Source organism: Syngnathoides biaculeatus, chromosome 23, assembly GCF_019802595.1.
Source record: "Syngnathoides biaculeatus isolate LvHL_M chromosome 23, ASM1980259v1, whole genome shotgun sequence".
NCBI lineage: Eukaryota > Metazoa > Chordata > Actinopteri > Syngnathiformes > Syngnathidae > Syngnathoides > Syngnathoides biaculeatus.
The window spans coordinates 16,751,843-16,766,132 of NC_084662.1; the positions used below are offsets into that span (position 1 = coordinate 16,751,843).

At 46.5% G+C, this 14,290-nt stretch overlaps 3 protein-coding genes and 1 non-coding gene across 4 annotated transcripts; 3 read left to right on the forward strand and 1 right to left on the reverse strand.

Moving 5' to 3' along the window:
• Positions 1 to 4,468, forward strand: LOC133497020 (claudin-20-like). The gene is made up of 4 exons (XM_061813175.1): positions 1 to 32; positions 1,496 to 1,599; positions 1,683 to 1,736; positions 3,104 to 4,468. Exon 4 carries the CDS (start codon positions 3,116 to 3,118, stop codon positions 3,857 to 3,859), a length of 744 nt encoding a protein of 247 aa, XP_061669159.1. The 5' UTR covers positions 1 to 32; positions 1,496 to 1,599; positions 1,683 to 1,736; positions 3,104 to 3,115; the 3' UTR covers positions 3,860 to 4,468.
• Positions 4,469 to 5,397: 929 nt separating this feature from the next.
• LOC133497016 (ribonucleoside-diphosphate reductase subunit M2) lies at positions 5,398 to 8,667 on the forward strand. Its single transcript, XM_061813172.1, has 9 exons — positions 5,398 to 5,649; positions 5,742 to 5,957; positions 6,021 to 6,137; positions 6,929 to 7,062; positions 7,132 to 7,226; positions 7,305 to 7,438; positions 7,513 to 7,617; positions 7,682 to 7,795; positions 8,042 to 8,667. The coding sequence occupies exons 1-9, from the start codon at positions 5,557 to 5,559 to the stop codon at positions 8,192 to 8,194; spliced, it is 1,161 nt and encodes a 386-aa protein (XP_061669156.1). The 5' UTR covers positions 5,398 to 5,556; the 3' UTR covers positions 8,195 to 8,667.
• On the forward strand, positions 7,835 to 7,972 carry LOC133497060 (small nucleolar RNA SNORD94). Its single transcript, XR_009793928.1, has one exon. It is a non-coding gene; the product is annotated as a small nucleolar RNA SNORD94 (small nucleolar RNA).
• LOC133497018 (galectin-8-like) lies at positions 8,277 to 13,037 on the reverse strand. The gene is made up of 8 exons (XM_061813174.1): positions 12,874 to 13,037; positions 11,952 to 12,040; positions 11,552 to 11,759; positions 10,595 to 10,714; positions 10,408 to 10,515; positions 9,684 to 9,772; positions 9,447 to 9,612; positions 8,277 to 9,021 (listed from the first exon to the last, which is right to left on the reverse strand). Exons 1-8 carry the CDS (start codon positions 12,910 to 12,912, stop codon positions 8,872 to 8,874), a joined length of 969 nt encoding a protein of 322 aa, XP_061669158.1. The 5' UTR covers positions 12,913 to 13,037; the 3' UTR covers positions 8,277 to 8,871.
• Positions 13,038 to 14,290: the final 1,253 nt, after the last annotated feature.

Genomic DNA, 14,290 nt, shown 5'->3' on the forward strand with positions numbered 1-14,290 from the left:
GCGAGTGTGTAGGTGGATCAGCACGACCGCTGGTGAGTTGCGATGTGCGATGCGATGTTTCATTTTTCATCTAAAGTGTCGCGTTGATGTGATTGTGTTTATTCTTATTCTACCCGTCCGTGTTTGCGTGCGCGTTAACATTTGGCGTCACCCGACAGATGCAAATGAGGTGCATGTAAAAGGGGGTTGGGGTGCTGCTGGAGGTTGGGGGGGGGGTGTTGCTGGGCGGGGGTGGGAATTATCATTTGTGCCAGATGGTTAAACCATTACGACGCTGATCGCGAGGTGAAAGGTCAAGTGGGCGCTTTAAATGAAGCTAATGGTTTTTCATACAGTCATCATGGTGAAATGGCAAAAGTGTCATTGGGACATTTTGGGCTCAAATGTCACATAAAGTGAACTTGGATCAAAGAATTGGCAAAAAAAAAATGTTTTCCTTTAATCAATGATGCAAAAACAGTATTTTACATACATTGTTTGTTTTTGTTTTTTTTTTTTAGTTCCCCATCAGTCACACACAGGAAATGATTCCAAATGAACAGTGCGGGAAACTTGCAAACATAAAGCTGATTGTAATTCAGGTTCCGGTTCGGTTCAGGTTCAGAAAATCGTCAAAATTGTCCATCCTTGGTTTCTGAAGTAATCGCACATGCTTGCAAACTGTCTTATTTTAATTTGACAAAAATGTAATCAATCTGCTTTAATGAAGGGCCACAGAAATATGAAAATATTTACTTTTGGAAGGGTGAAATCACAAGGATTCAGTCGCTTTGTTTGATAATTGTTGAATTGTCATTGAGTTAATTGTCGTACTTCTAAAGTAGACATATAAAGTATTAGATACACAGTATAGTTGCGTTTTCTGCACTGTGCACCATATTTCATCTTTCTCTTCTTCCCTTGTACGCGTCCCAAAGTGAGCTCGATTGGGAAAATGAATTGCTGAAGGCGCCGTGACGGAACTAACGATTTTTGACGCTAATGACCCTTGACACGAGCACATTAGCGGGGTTCTGATGCGTTCGTACCTCGTCACCGTTTTGCGCTGGCGCCGACCGACCGGCGGCATCGGCAAGGCTCCGCCTCCTGAGGGGCGGCGTCTTGACAGCGTGACATCACTGCGGCGAGCGTGGAGGCAAAGCCCGCCGAAGGTTGTCCGTTTGGCGGCGGCGATGCGGTCGGGTAGTTTTGGGCGACTGATGGGGCGCGCTACCTTATTTCGTTGATAACACTATTATAACGCGGTAATAACGAGCTAGGGCGGGGGGAACGCAGTTGGACACTGCGGGGTCCCATCAGCAGCCCGGGGGGGGTGCGGACTGGGACCTTATCAGCGTGTTGCAGAGGGTCACATGACCACCTGACTTTGATTGCGCAAAGACAAGACAGCGTTATCAGCCAAATACACACATCGCTTTTCTTGCACCGAAAATCATTGGACCACTAGAGCCGCGCCACCTCAAAAGAAAAAACTCTTTCAATGGTCCTTTCCGAGGGGCCAAAAGCGGAACCGGGGACCTGAGCAGGATCGGGACGCGTGGGCGACGTCCCGCGACCGGGAGAACATTGGATCGAAAGGCATCCGGCGGTCACCTTCAGGTGAGACAGGAAGTGCCTCCGCAAAGTGAAAGTGTGCCGTTGTTGTTGTCCAGGATGGAAGCAAGTGTGTGTGTGGTTGCCAGGGCGACGGCGGAGAATTGGCAATCATAGTGCGTTGACGTCGCAGTCGCGTGCAGGTGAGAGCGACGCTGCCGTCACACTTGGGTTGCCCTCCAGAGCGGTCCTAAAGGCTCATAATGGAGTTCACCCCACACTGCCCCCCCCCAACCTCCTCGAAGGCTCAGCTGTGCATCCGTCATGCTCTCCAACGCATGCTTTCTTACACTCTATTACCTTGTGTTCTCACACTAGCGCTTTTTCCAAGTTCTTAAAATCGACAGAAAGCCAACTTTATAGTCTAGTGAGCGAGGCAGAGGCGAGTGGAGCAAATGAAAAAAAAAATGGCTGGCATTATTCATTCTACTTTGTGTTCGTTTTTATTTCTGGTCACTTCCTTGTTTGTGAGTCAGAGCTTCTTCTTGATTGGCCACATTGCGTTTCCTGTCAAGATTTGGGAGACAAGTCGGCTTACTCAACAAGTGAAGGCTTTTACCCGTAAAGATCGAATGCGGTAACGCCTCGGTTCTCGAACGTCCCCGTTTTCGAACAAATCGGTTTTCGAATGAAAATTTCGAGATTTTTTTTTTGTTGCTTCTGTTTTCGAACGAAAATCGGTATTCAAAGGCCCCCGACAAAACCCGGAAATAACATAATGTGCGGCGCAAGCAGCTGACCCACCCACGACACGTTTTGTTATTGTCTATTCGAACGCCCCCAATCATGGCTCCAAAGATGCTTGTTTAAAGTTATTCTGCACTTTTGTTGATAAAAAAAAAGTTTACAAAGCTGGGGGCCGAGTCGCTACAGATACAGCAATACACTCCCAGCCTAGCGTACTCTACTACTTAAGCAGACATTTTAAGCAAAAAACAAATGTATTTCTTAAATGATTTTATGATATAAAATATTTAAACTATACATGTTCCTACTCCTATTCCTACTATGCAGTTTATTATCAGGAAAACCGAAAAAAAAATGCTTTAAAAAGCCCAATTTTTTAAGCTTGGAACGCATTATTTCTTTTCCCATTCATTGTAATGGGAAACATCGATTCGGTTTTCGGACAAGTCACTTCTCGAACCGTTTTCTGGAACGGATTGTGGTCGAGAACCGGATAATATTTCTGATGATCTGCTGTGACCCATTTGGGGAACTGATGATCGGGACAAATTCAGAATCATTTTATCGGATAGTCCTCGAAGACTTCAGAGAGTCCAGCGTTGAGCGTCTTTGGTCAAGAAGGGACAAAAACTGCCTGATTGTCTTTTTGTGTCCAGGCCTGATGTTGGTACGTTGTTACGTCTTCTTCCCTTCTCTCATGTTCTTAAATTCTTCAATTCTCTGACGCCTTCTTCTCTTTGTTCTTCTCCCCATGGACACTTTCTTAAATTTGTAAACGCTCACGTTTTCTTCCACTTGTTTTCTCTTGTGTTCTCGTTTCGAGCGGGCCGGAGCGATGCTGTCCACCGCCCTGCAGATCCTGGCGTTCGTCCTGGCCCTGCTGGGAACGGTCGGCGCCACGGTGGCCACGCTGCTTCCCAACTGGCAGGTGAGCATCAAGGTGTGGTCCAGCATGGTGGCCCCCATGTGGCACACGCGGGGGCTGTGGATGGACTGCGTCTGGTACGGGGCCGGCGTCTTCAGCTGCACCACCAACAAGTCCCCGCTGGCCCTGCCCCCTTATCTTCAGACCACCCGGGCCGCCATGGTCCTGTCTTGCGCCGTGGCCGCCTTCGGGCTGTGCCTGGCATCTCTGGGGCTCCGTTGCACCCGTTGGGGCGGCGGCCACCGAGCCAAGGGGCAGACGGCCGTGGCGGCCGGGGGTTGCTTCGTCCTGGCCGGCGCCCTGTGCCTGGGCCCCGCTTCCTGGTTCACCTCGGAGGTGGTGGCGGCCTTCATGAGCGCCCAGATGGCCGACAGTAGCAAATACCAGCCCGGGGGGGCGCTCTGCGTCACCTTCGTCTCCGCCGGCTTCCTCCTGACAGGAGGGTTTATCTTTTGTTTGTCGTGTCCGGGTGCGGGATCCCCCCCGGCGGACTCCCCGACCCCTCCGGACCCCGACAGACTCGCGCTGCCCCAAGTGAACCTCTGCCGCAAAAGTCGTATCGACGCTCCCCAGGCAGAAGAGATGCGTGGGTCCCCCTCCAAGCGGTCCCCCAAGGACGTGAAGGACAGTTACAGCCTGCAGGAATATGTTTAACCCTCTCATCTAGTCTGGGGGTCTTTCAAGTCCAGGCACGAGTCCTGATCCGCAGACCCGGGGTGCAGAATCCACTCCGCCTTTTCCTGGCGGTACAGGAGGACCCTGTCAGCGAGGCAGCCCAGCGTGTAGGACAATAATCACGCTCTCAGTTTTCCATTATCTTCTCAATACGCTTCAGTGCGCACACGCACAGCCGCACGAAGTCATCGCAATGAATTTGAACCTGCGCTCAGCATCCATCAACCACGTCATCCTCTTGATGGAGAAAAGGATTTATTCTTCAGCCAAACTACTTCAGATGAATGGGAAACATTTGTGTGTAGTTTTAAGGCCCAGAAAAATGTACTGTAAATATGCAAATGACGCAGCCTCTTTGTGTATGAACGCAACCTTTACCGACACATTTTGTGATTGCCTCATAATAAGGATCAACTTTTTTTTTTTTTATCAGTTACAAATATTCTTTTCTTATTTATTATTTTCTAACAATATGAAAACAGCTTTAAAAAAAAATACAAGCGGGCCCGTCACATCACTTCCTTGGTGTATGATTGAAAGAAATTAAAAGAAATATCTCGTTTGACGTCACATGTGTTTCTTTGTGATTGATTGTCATTAGCGTGCTAGCCACACGAGACAAAACCACATCCAACAATTTAATGTTTCATGATACTAAATATCATGTTCATATAAGCAAAGTAGCTTCAAAGTTTTATGACATAATTCATCACCTCGATCGCCAACTTTCCCAATGTCATTCTAGTTCTATACTTCCTATTTTAATGCACTAGTTAGCATGTCATACTGTTTTATTTCGCGCCGAACACTTTTAGACTTTCCCTAAATGACTAAAATCGAAGTCCATCTTCATCTGTCAATCAGTGCTTGAATGCACGCACGCACACGAGATTATATCTTCACACATTCAGATGAAACCTAATTTACTCTTTGTAAGGCAGAGTAGAAGAGGTGGCTCTGAAATTGTAACAGTTGTGAGAAGGCTTGGAAAATGGATGGATGGATGTCCCATTCGAAATTCAAACCAGCGGAAGAAAATGAGGAAAAGTACATAAAACAGTGACATCGTGCGGTCGAACAGAGAACTGCAGCCATTTCACTCCCTATCTACTAAAAAGCACAATGTTCTTTCATAATCATTGGCAGTTAAAAAAATATATATGTATACATATTTGCCTTGACATGACATAGAAAACTCCTATTTATCTTTTTTGCCATTTTAACGTTTTGAGAGCGTAATCGCATTCAACGTGAAACTGTACATGATAAAAGTTGCGTTATGGTTTGCGTTCGGTCTTCCAGTGGAAGGTCTTGTTTGAATTGCCGTCAAACGCGTCCATTGTGTCTTTCCGACATAAAAAAAAACGAAGTTGAGTGTTACGAAACAAGATTTCTGCGTCGTTTTGTAAGTTTTTGTCAAATTGGCCGCGGATTGTGGAGCGTGACGTAGGAATAAAGGGAATTCTGATTGGTTTAGCTGTCGCGTCTCAGGGAGGAGCCACCCTCCCATTGGTCCGTAGCGTTCCGAGCGCCAACATTTCAACTCGACTTCCCGCAGGCAACCGACAAAAGTTGAGTCTGTCTTTTCTTGCGCGTTCGCTCGCCTCCGTGGAACGTCCACTTTGTTTTAGCTCAACTTATTTCCAGTGGTCGTTCAGCTTTTTATTCGTACGAAAATGCAGTCTTTGGCTCGAGTGCCCCTTTCCCCCTACAACGGCAACAAGATGAGCGTCGACCTCAACAACATGGCGCTGGACAAAGAAAATACGGTGAGGAGCTTGCGAAATGTTTTTGTTCAGTGTTCCACTGAAACGGCGACGATTGCTAACGTCTCGCATTGTCTCATTTTGTTGTGTGGCAGCCGCCAAGCCTAAACACGACGCGCAAATTGGCGTCCAAAACCGCGCGCAAAATCTTCCCCGAGACTCCGGTAAGTCGCGGGAACGCCTTGCGCGGCGAAGAGACGGAACCTCTGCTGAAGGACAACCCCCGTCGCTTTGTGATCTTCCCCATCCAATACCACGACATCTGGCGCATGTACAAGAAGGCCGAGGCGTCTTTCTGGACCGCCGAGGAGGTCCGCACAGAACCATACTGTCACATTACACCACGACGTGTCTCCTAATGAGTGTGTGTTTAGGTGGATCTGTCCAAGGACATGCAGCACTGGGAAGTTCTGAAGGACGAGGAGAAGTTTTTCATCTCTCATGTGCTGGCCTTTTTTGCGGCCAGCGACGGCATCGTCAACGAGAACCTGGTGAGATGTGCTTGCAATGCCACAAAGAGCCACACGGGGAATGGGGTGGTGTTTAATCACATGCTACACAGAAGAGACAAATGTTTCGTCTGCACATCTTTTTAAATACCCACAGAAATTTGATGACTACCTCGTTTTCAATCAAGGGAAATTGTCAGCGGAATTGTTTGTTGATTGGTTGGTTAAGATTTTGTAAGGTGTCAGCTTTCAATGTTGCCTCACTTGTTAGCTCTAACGTTAGCTTCTCAAGCTAGCAGTCAATGTTAGCTTCTAAATTGAAAGCGAACGAAGGCCGACATTACCTTCTGACTGTAGCGCTAACAATTGGTTTTTATTCAATAACTTGGGGTGCTCAACAGTTCAAATTGATTTTTGCAGCGTGGAAATGTAATTTGGTTCCTCGAAATGAACAATAATACTTCTAAGTTGTGAGGCTTTTTTTCCTCAGACGTGACTTCAACATCCAGCACATAAAGGTTTGATTCATTGGGTGATAAAGTCATAGTGACATGATTGACTTCATGTGTAACTTGCCTGAAAAACTATGGGCTTCAAGGTTAAGTTTTTTATGGAAGGCCATTTATCAGATACCATTGAAATCCAGGTCAAATTCCACTTACTAGTACATGAAGATCCAATCCCGCTTGTATTGTTGTACGTTTACGATTATGAGGGCCCAGGACCAAATGTCACAGATGTGGAAACGAAGGCTGAAGTAAATTTCTGGCAAAGGGTGACCCAATATCGGCTGCACGAGGAGCTCAGCTGTCATTGTACTTTGCCTCCACCAGGTGGAGCGTTTCACACAGGAAGTTCAGGTGACGGAGGCGCGTTGCTTCTACGGGTTCCAGATCGCCATGGAGAACATCCACTCGGAGATGTACAGCCTCCTCATCGACACCTACATCAAAGACCCCAAAGAGAGGTGAGCTCACGATGATGATGTTGGGGTGCAGATTGTGCTGCGCTCTGACGGCATGTTTGAACCCCGCAGAGAATACCTGTTCAACGCCATCGAGACCATGCCGTGCGTCAAGAAGAAGGCCGACTGGGCACTCAACTGGATCGGCAACAAGAACGCCACCTACGGTAGAAAGCGGAGGCCGCGTGTTTGCCATCTTGTATGTCGACCATTTGATTGATGGCTCCCGCTTGTCCCACCTCCAGGCGAGCGCGTGGTGGCCTTCGCCGCCGTGGAGGGCATCTTCTTCTCCGGGTCCTTCGCCGCCATCTTCTGGTTGAAGAAACGCGGCCTGATGCCCGGACTCACCTTTTCCAACGAGCTCATCAGCAGAGACGAGGTCTGCCTGCGCATCCGCGCCGCATTTTCAGGTGTTTTGTTGGCGTGCCTTTGAACGCGCTGATGTGCTTTCAGGGTCTCCACTGCGACTTTGCGTGTCTGATGTTCAAGCACCTGGTCAACAAGCCGTCTGTGGACACTGTGACGTCCATCATTAAAAACGCGGTGGAAATCGAGCAGGTGAGCCAGTTTTGTCCATCTGTCCCCCGCACCCGCCCAGCTGACGTCCGTCTCTGTTTTTCAGGAGTTCCTGACGCAGGCGCTGCCGGTTAACCTGATCGGGATGAACTGCGACCTGATGAAGCGCTACATCGAGTTTGTGGCCGACCGCCTCATGATGGAGCTCGGCTTCGCCAAGGTAAGCGGAGATGCAGGAGGCGGGTCCCGGAACGGCCCGACCGTCATGATGAGAGGCGCAGGGGTACGGACCTCAGCCGATTATGGGGGCTGAGTGGCGCTGCCGACGTCCCGTCGCTGGGCGCGTGGTCCGGCGGCGGGTGGGCGGCGACACGACACAGACGCCTGATTGAACGGTCGCCGGGCTCCGCCTTTGTCGTGACTTCCTGTGTATTTGTGCCTCATTTTCGTTCATCTACATGCGCAGCTGTTCTTCGTGGAGAACCCGTTCGACTTCATGGAGAACATCTCCCTGGAGGGCAAGACCAACTTCTTTGAGAAGCGTGTCGGCGAGTACCAGCGTATGGGTGTCATGGCTGCCACCACGGACAACACATTCACGCTGGATGCAGACTTCTGAGGGCACCCACTTCCCTATGGGAACTTTAGACAGCCAACTGGTTCCGGTGCATGCTGGGAATGTTTTTATTGTACAATAATTATTATTTTTTTTTTCAGTAATGTATTTAACATTTTCTCATTTTACATAAGGTGACAGCAGTGCGTAGTCATTTGTTTAAAGCAGTGATTGCAGTTACTGTATTGGGAGCTTGGCTTAAAATGGTTCTGACCAAACTTCGATGTTACACATGGCGCAAGAATGCAAACATGGTACATGGCAGGCAGGCTCTAAGCACTACTTAGCATTTCCTATTTGATTGTTTTATCTATCCTACAAACATACTACAATGCAATGAAAGTGGTTGGACTCTTTGGCCTAGAAGCATTTTTAGTATTTGTTGGTTATGTCTCTGTTTTAGGAGAAGTGAAACATTTCCCAAGATGAAAAACTTGACATTGCACATTATTAAAAAGATCAGTGCAATTATCATTTTTGTATGGCTCCATTTGTTTTTGAAGGCTATTTCTGAACAATGCGTTCTTTGTTCCTAACGTCTATAAAAGTGGGTCTTAATCGGAAATACAATTGGGAAATGTTGGTCCCGGGGTGTCAACAGTTAAAATTCCATATATGCAGTTAGCATGATGCCATCCAGACAGGAAGTTGTGCTTTTTTTCCTGTTTGATGTGATGACATCACATGACCCTGGTGTCCATCAGGGTCATGTCGCCCGTCACTTGCAACTGCGTGATGCTTCGCAGGTCGCAAACTCTGTATTTGTAATCCAGCTGATGGATGCCGTTGACAGCCACGCGGAAAAAGTCGACGTCGTACCGGACAATAATCTGGAAGACGAGACGGCATTGGTAAACAACATGGCGGAGAATGGTAAACATACATATTCTGGCGGTCATGTTGACAATGGCCCCGTTGCCAGCCAATGTTTTGTCACATTTGGTCCTCAAAACTGAGGCCAACGCTTTACAAAGTGCTCCACTGTGCCGCGCAACTTCAGTTATACTTCAAAAAAATCAAATCTAATGTAAAAAAAAAAGTTTCAGACTGAAAACATCATTACAATCTTAGCTGTAACATATTTGATTACATGTGAGGTGATTTTAAACGTTTTCAATTTCTTTTGTATTTTTAATTCAGTGTTTCTTTTGCATACCACTAGAGGGCGCCGGTATAATCACACTTCAGCCATCATGAAATAAAAGAACATTGCAATCAGTATTGAGCTTATTGTCATGTGTATTGTTCATATCACCTCAAAGTAGAGTCCGGCTCCAAAGGGGAAGGAGTCCACTTGGCGTTCCTCGTTGCCCCAGCAACCAGACAGGAAGGAGTTGACCACAATCATTTTGTGCTTGAAGCGAGGGTTCAGGTGCAGCGCGATGTCGTTGCCGTTGCCCACGCGCAGGTTAACCGCAAAACTGGAACACAGACGCACAAACGTTGCTTTGGTAACAGCCTTCTTTGGAGTAAGGGGGGGGTTGCTGAGTACCTCTCTGCCGCCTGATTGGCTCGTCCTCTGATGGCGATGCTGCTTCCCACACGGAGGCCGCCAGCCAGCTCACTTTGAAACCCGCCGCGCTGCACATGCATACACACCAACGATTTATAATTTAACCCCCCCCCCAAAAAAAACCACAATAACAAATGGAATTTATGTAGAAATTGCAGAAAAAGAGCTGACAAAACTAAGGTTGAGAAACTTCTTGAATAGTTGAAATGTTGGAAAAGACATTTGAACTTAGAATGAGGAACTGATAAATAGTTCCGTCAATGTGTTGAATGAGCTTAAATTTGATGCCTGCAGCTTTTTAGATACCGTCCTGTGTTACTTTGTGGCTTCCTTGCAGTGCTTTTTTACCACTATTTCGACATTTATGGATAATGGTTCTCACCGTGGTTAGCTGGAATCCTAACGCTTTGCCATTGTGGTATTTTATTGCAGGTTTGTGGAAGTTAGTTAGTGAATAACATTTGAAAATTCCATTTTATGTTAAGTTGTGTTATCTTTACCTGATACTTATCTTTGTTCGATAACCTTAAATATGTAAACTACACACATAAATAATAATTTTAGAAGGGGCCAAATAATACAGCACATTAAGTTTGGCAAGGTTGAATCAGTTGAGAAATGTTATTATCATCATTTCGGTGACAAAAAAATGGGGAGAACTACAATAATGACTTTTTTCAGCATTCACGGGTCATAAATTTACCGGGTCAGCTGACATGACGAGCATCTTTGAGTTTGCGACGTCATCGGCCAAAAGTGGCTTCTCCGCATCGTGATTGATCGGCGTGGCAGTGGGTGACGAAAGCGCTGCCTAGAAAACGAGACACGACGTTGAGCTTCAAGGTGGCGTCACGAGACTTCCGGTGGGCAACCCGGAGGCGGACGCTCACAGCTTGCGGCAGGACGGCCACGACGTCAACTTTGACCTTTCCCGAAATGGCCAGCGTGTCGACGAGCTCCAGCGCCAGCCGATGTTTGTACTCTAACACGTGAGCGCCGTTTACCGCCACCTGGAAGGGTCAGCGTTCCATTTGATTAGCTTGGCATTGGCTAAATGTCGAGCACAAGATTGGGTATATTATAAAAGCAAACATAAACATAATTAGATGAAATATAACAAATTCAGTGGCGATTGTGCTGCTCATTGTGGTGTGTGCCACCCTGCCACTAGGGTGTACTATACCACGTTTATACTATACGATACTATACCACCCTACAAGCCGCGACTTTTTTCACACACTTTCAACCCTGAGGTTTATGCGGTGATGCGACTAATTTGTGCATTTTTTCCTAATGGCCGCAAAGAGGCACTGGAGTGGAAAAGATAAGAATGAGACCAGTGGAATATATGTGTCGAGGAATTGACTTTTACTGGCCCTGTTAGCGCTGCGCTAGCGTTAGCATTAGCGACGTGCTAGCGTCAAGCTCTTTCTGTGTACAGTCTTTCTTTGTAAATATCTCGTGTTTCAATGTGGGTTACTTGCAGCGTATGTATGTACCAAATGGTATTTCCTTTACAAATGTACACGATGATGCTTGTAACCAGGTGCGCTCTGTAGGCCGGGAATTACGGTACTCGCTTGCACGTCTCTTGAGAGTCGGCTGTCTATGGCGGTTTAAATTTGGCAGTAATGACTCACAAAAAGTAGTGGTAGTAGTCGGAGGTAGTAGTATTGGTAATAAGTAGTAAAGTAGAAGTAGGTTCTTGTTGTTAGCCAAAAAAAAAAAATAAACCTTACTGAGTACCTGTGGATTTTCTCAAAAACATCCACAGTCAAGCAATTTATGAAATAAATTCTTGCTGCTAAAATCATCTGACTTGAGTTGAGCACAGGTTTGAGGGTCACCTTGAAGTGGTCGTCGAGGGCGAGCAGCACCAGCTCAAACGGGGAGCCGCGAGTGAAGGGCATCTGATAAAGGATCTCCTCGCGACCCCAGCGACCCCCCTGCAGTGTGTTACACACCACGTGACCTTTCTTCACACGTGGGTTGAAATGGAAAACCACGTCGGCCCGCGGCGACACGCTGCTGCCGCACGTCAGGTCCACCTGGAATCTGCCAAATTGACAACGGGGAGGTGATTAATTGATTCATCTGTCAATTTATTTAGCAGGTTCCATAGTTGACAGGAGTTTCCCCCGCTGACATTTACTCAATGTTTACAATAACAACAGAGCTGCAAACACAGAGGAGCTGTTTTCCAAAAACATTTTGTGAGGAAGATGGGACGCCGGCAGGAGTCCTCACCTGTCAGCATCAGAAGGCACCGCTCCTTTGATGAGGACCATCTCGCCGGGAAGGAGTCCACCTTGGATGGTCCATGAGAACGGAAGCGCCTGAAGGGAAGAAGAAGAAGGTCCACTACAACGAGTTGATGCCAACTCAGCACAAAGCAAAAGATCGGGTTGCTAAGAGCTTTAGCCACTTTCTTTGCTCCTTAAGAACCTGCTCGACCAATCCCTGACACACATTAAGAAGCGTGCATGTATTTAATACATGTATTTCATGAAGTAATGAGTTGACATTTTAAAACACACTTTTTTTTTGCAGAATCGAAAGGAAGCTGTGCTGCTTACACAGACACAATGGGAATTCCTTATTCCCGTGACTGTTGCCTTGTGGGTCAGGAGGCAAAAGTGGGTCACGAACCCATGCAATACGACTTTGTTGGATCACAAACTCCTTTAAAATGCTATTTAAAAAATATATAATGTACTGTACAGTTTCAGAGACTATAAAAAAAAAATTGTTAGTATTGATAACGTCTGTGAAAGTGGGTTGCAACTCTACAGTAGAAGTAGACCCATAGATGACAAGAGTTAAAAACTAGTTATGTTCTATATTTGATTTCCTCGAATGAAAAATAACTAACGATACAATATTAAAATACATTGCATCCGATATCCCACTTTTGAGGCGTGTTTCACACGCCCACCTTCCGCAAAAATTGATTTTTGCCATTATCCTTTCTTTCAATCGAATCTTGCAAAAGACATTTAAAATACATTTGGGGAAAAAAAGACGATTAAAACAATCGTCTTAAACGATGTAGTAGCGATTTTGCCTGACGTAATTTGAAACGGAGAAAAGTAAAAAAAAAAAAAAGATGAAAACTATATTAGCTGAGAAGAATAAAAGAAGTCAAACTCGAAACAAACCAAAAACTCACCGGCCTGACAAACGTTTGTCTGCTTTGACAAATGGACATTTTCTTTCTACCCAACTCGCAACAAATTCTGCACTTCCGCGTACGGCAACGCAGTCATGTGACATTAGCTCCGGACGCGGCTGTCACATGACTCATTTCAAAGCTAACGCGCTGTTCAAACTTCCTCATGGCACCTTTATTTGAGTTGAACTCGTTCCATGGCCACGCTTCCGGGTCAATTCATACTTTGTGAACGAGTGTTTGTCTTTATGCGTCCAGCCAACCGAGAATGGAGTTATAGATTAAATCGATGTTCAGCATTAAAATGGCATTTATCAGTTCCAGTCACACCAAAAGCATAAAAAAAAAAAAAATCACCACTTTGTAAAATATACAAACAACTGAAATAAAATGAACTGCAATCAAACCAAACGTCTGTTTTGGCTTGATGTAAGGAGCTGATTCTATCTCAGCTTGCCTCAAAACAAAGTCATTGCGAGTTATCTTATTTTCTTCTTCTTCTTCTTTTCCTTTCGGCTTGTCCCGTTAGGGGTCGCCACAGCGTGTCATCTTTTGCCATCTTAGCCTATCTCCTGCATCTTCCTCTCTAACCCCAACTGCCCCCATGTCTTCCCTCACCACATCCATAAACCTTCTCTTTGGTCTTCCTCTCGCTCTTTTGCCTGGGAGCTCCATCCTCAGCATCCTTCTACCAATATACTCACTCTCTCGCCTCTGAACATGTCCAAACCATCGAAGTCTGCTCTCTCGAATCTTGTCTCCAAAACATCCAGCTTTGGCTGTCCCTCTAATGAGCTCATTTCTAATCCTATCCAACCTGGTCACTCCGAGCGAGAACCTCAACATCTTCATTTCTGCCACCTCCAGTTCAGATTCCTGTTGTTTCTTCAGTGCCACTGTCTCTAATCCGTACATCATGGCCGGCCTCACCACTGTTTTGTAAACTTTGCCCTTCATCCTAGCAGACACTCTTCTGTCACATAACACACCAGACACCTTTCGCCAGCTGTTCCAACCTGCTTGGACCCGTTTCTTCACTTCCTGACCACACTCTCCATTGCTCTGTATTGTTGACCCCAAGTATTTGAAGTCGTCCACCCTCGCTATCTCTTCTCCCTGTAGCCTCACCCTTCCCCCTCTACTTTTCTCATTCACGCACATATATTCTGTTTTACTTCGGCTAATCTTCATTCCTCTCCTTTCCAGTGCATGTCTCCATCTTTCCAATTGTTCCTCTGCATGCTCCCTGCTTTCACTGCATATGACAATATCATCTGCGAACATCATGGTCCAAGGGGATTCCAGTCTAACCTCATCTGTCACCCTATCCATTACCACTGCAAACAGGAAGGGGCTCAGAGCTGATCCCTGATCCAGTCCCACCTCCACCTTAAATTCCTGTGTCACACCTAAGGCA

What these genes read in the sequence shown, in the direction of transcription:
- LOC133497020 (XM_061813175.1), top strand. Translation starts at nt 3,116, where the DNA reads ATGCTGTCCACCGCCCTGCAGATCCTGGCGTTCGTCCTGGCCCTGCTG.
- LOC133497016 (XM_061813172.1), top strand. Translation starts at nt 5,557, where the DNA reads ATGCAGTCTTTGGCTCGAGTGCCCCTTTCCCCCTACAACGGCAACAAG. An exon ending in CTTTCTGGACCGCCGAGGAG is followed by an intron (nt 5,958 to 6,020) that starts GTCCGCACAGAA and finishes GTGTGTGTTTAG; the next exon opens with GTGGATCTGTCCAAGGACAT. An exon ending in ATCAAAGACCCCAAAGAGAG is followed by an intron (nt 7,063 to 7,131) that starts GTGAGCTCACGA and finishes TGAACCCCGCAG; the next exon opens with AGAATACCTGTTCAACGCCA.
- LOC133497018 (XM_061813174.1), bottom strand. Translation starts at nt 12,912, where the DNA reads ATGTCCATTTGTCAAAGCAGACAAACGTTTGTCAGGCCG. An exon ending in GCCAATCAGGCGGCAGAGAG is followed by an intron (nt 9,613 to 9,683) that starts GTACTCAGCAAC and finishes TCTGTGTTCCAG; the next exon opens with TTTTGCGGTTAACCTGCGCG. An exon ending in GAGCCGGACTCTACTTTGAG is followed by an intron (nt 9,022 to 9,446) that starts GTGATATGAACA and finishes CTCGTCTTCCAG; the next exon opens with ATTATTGTCCGGTACGACGT.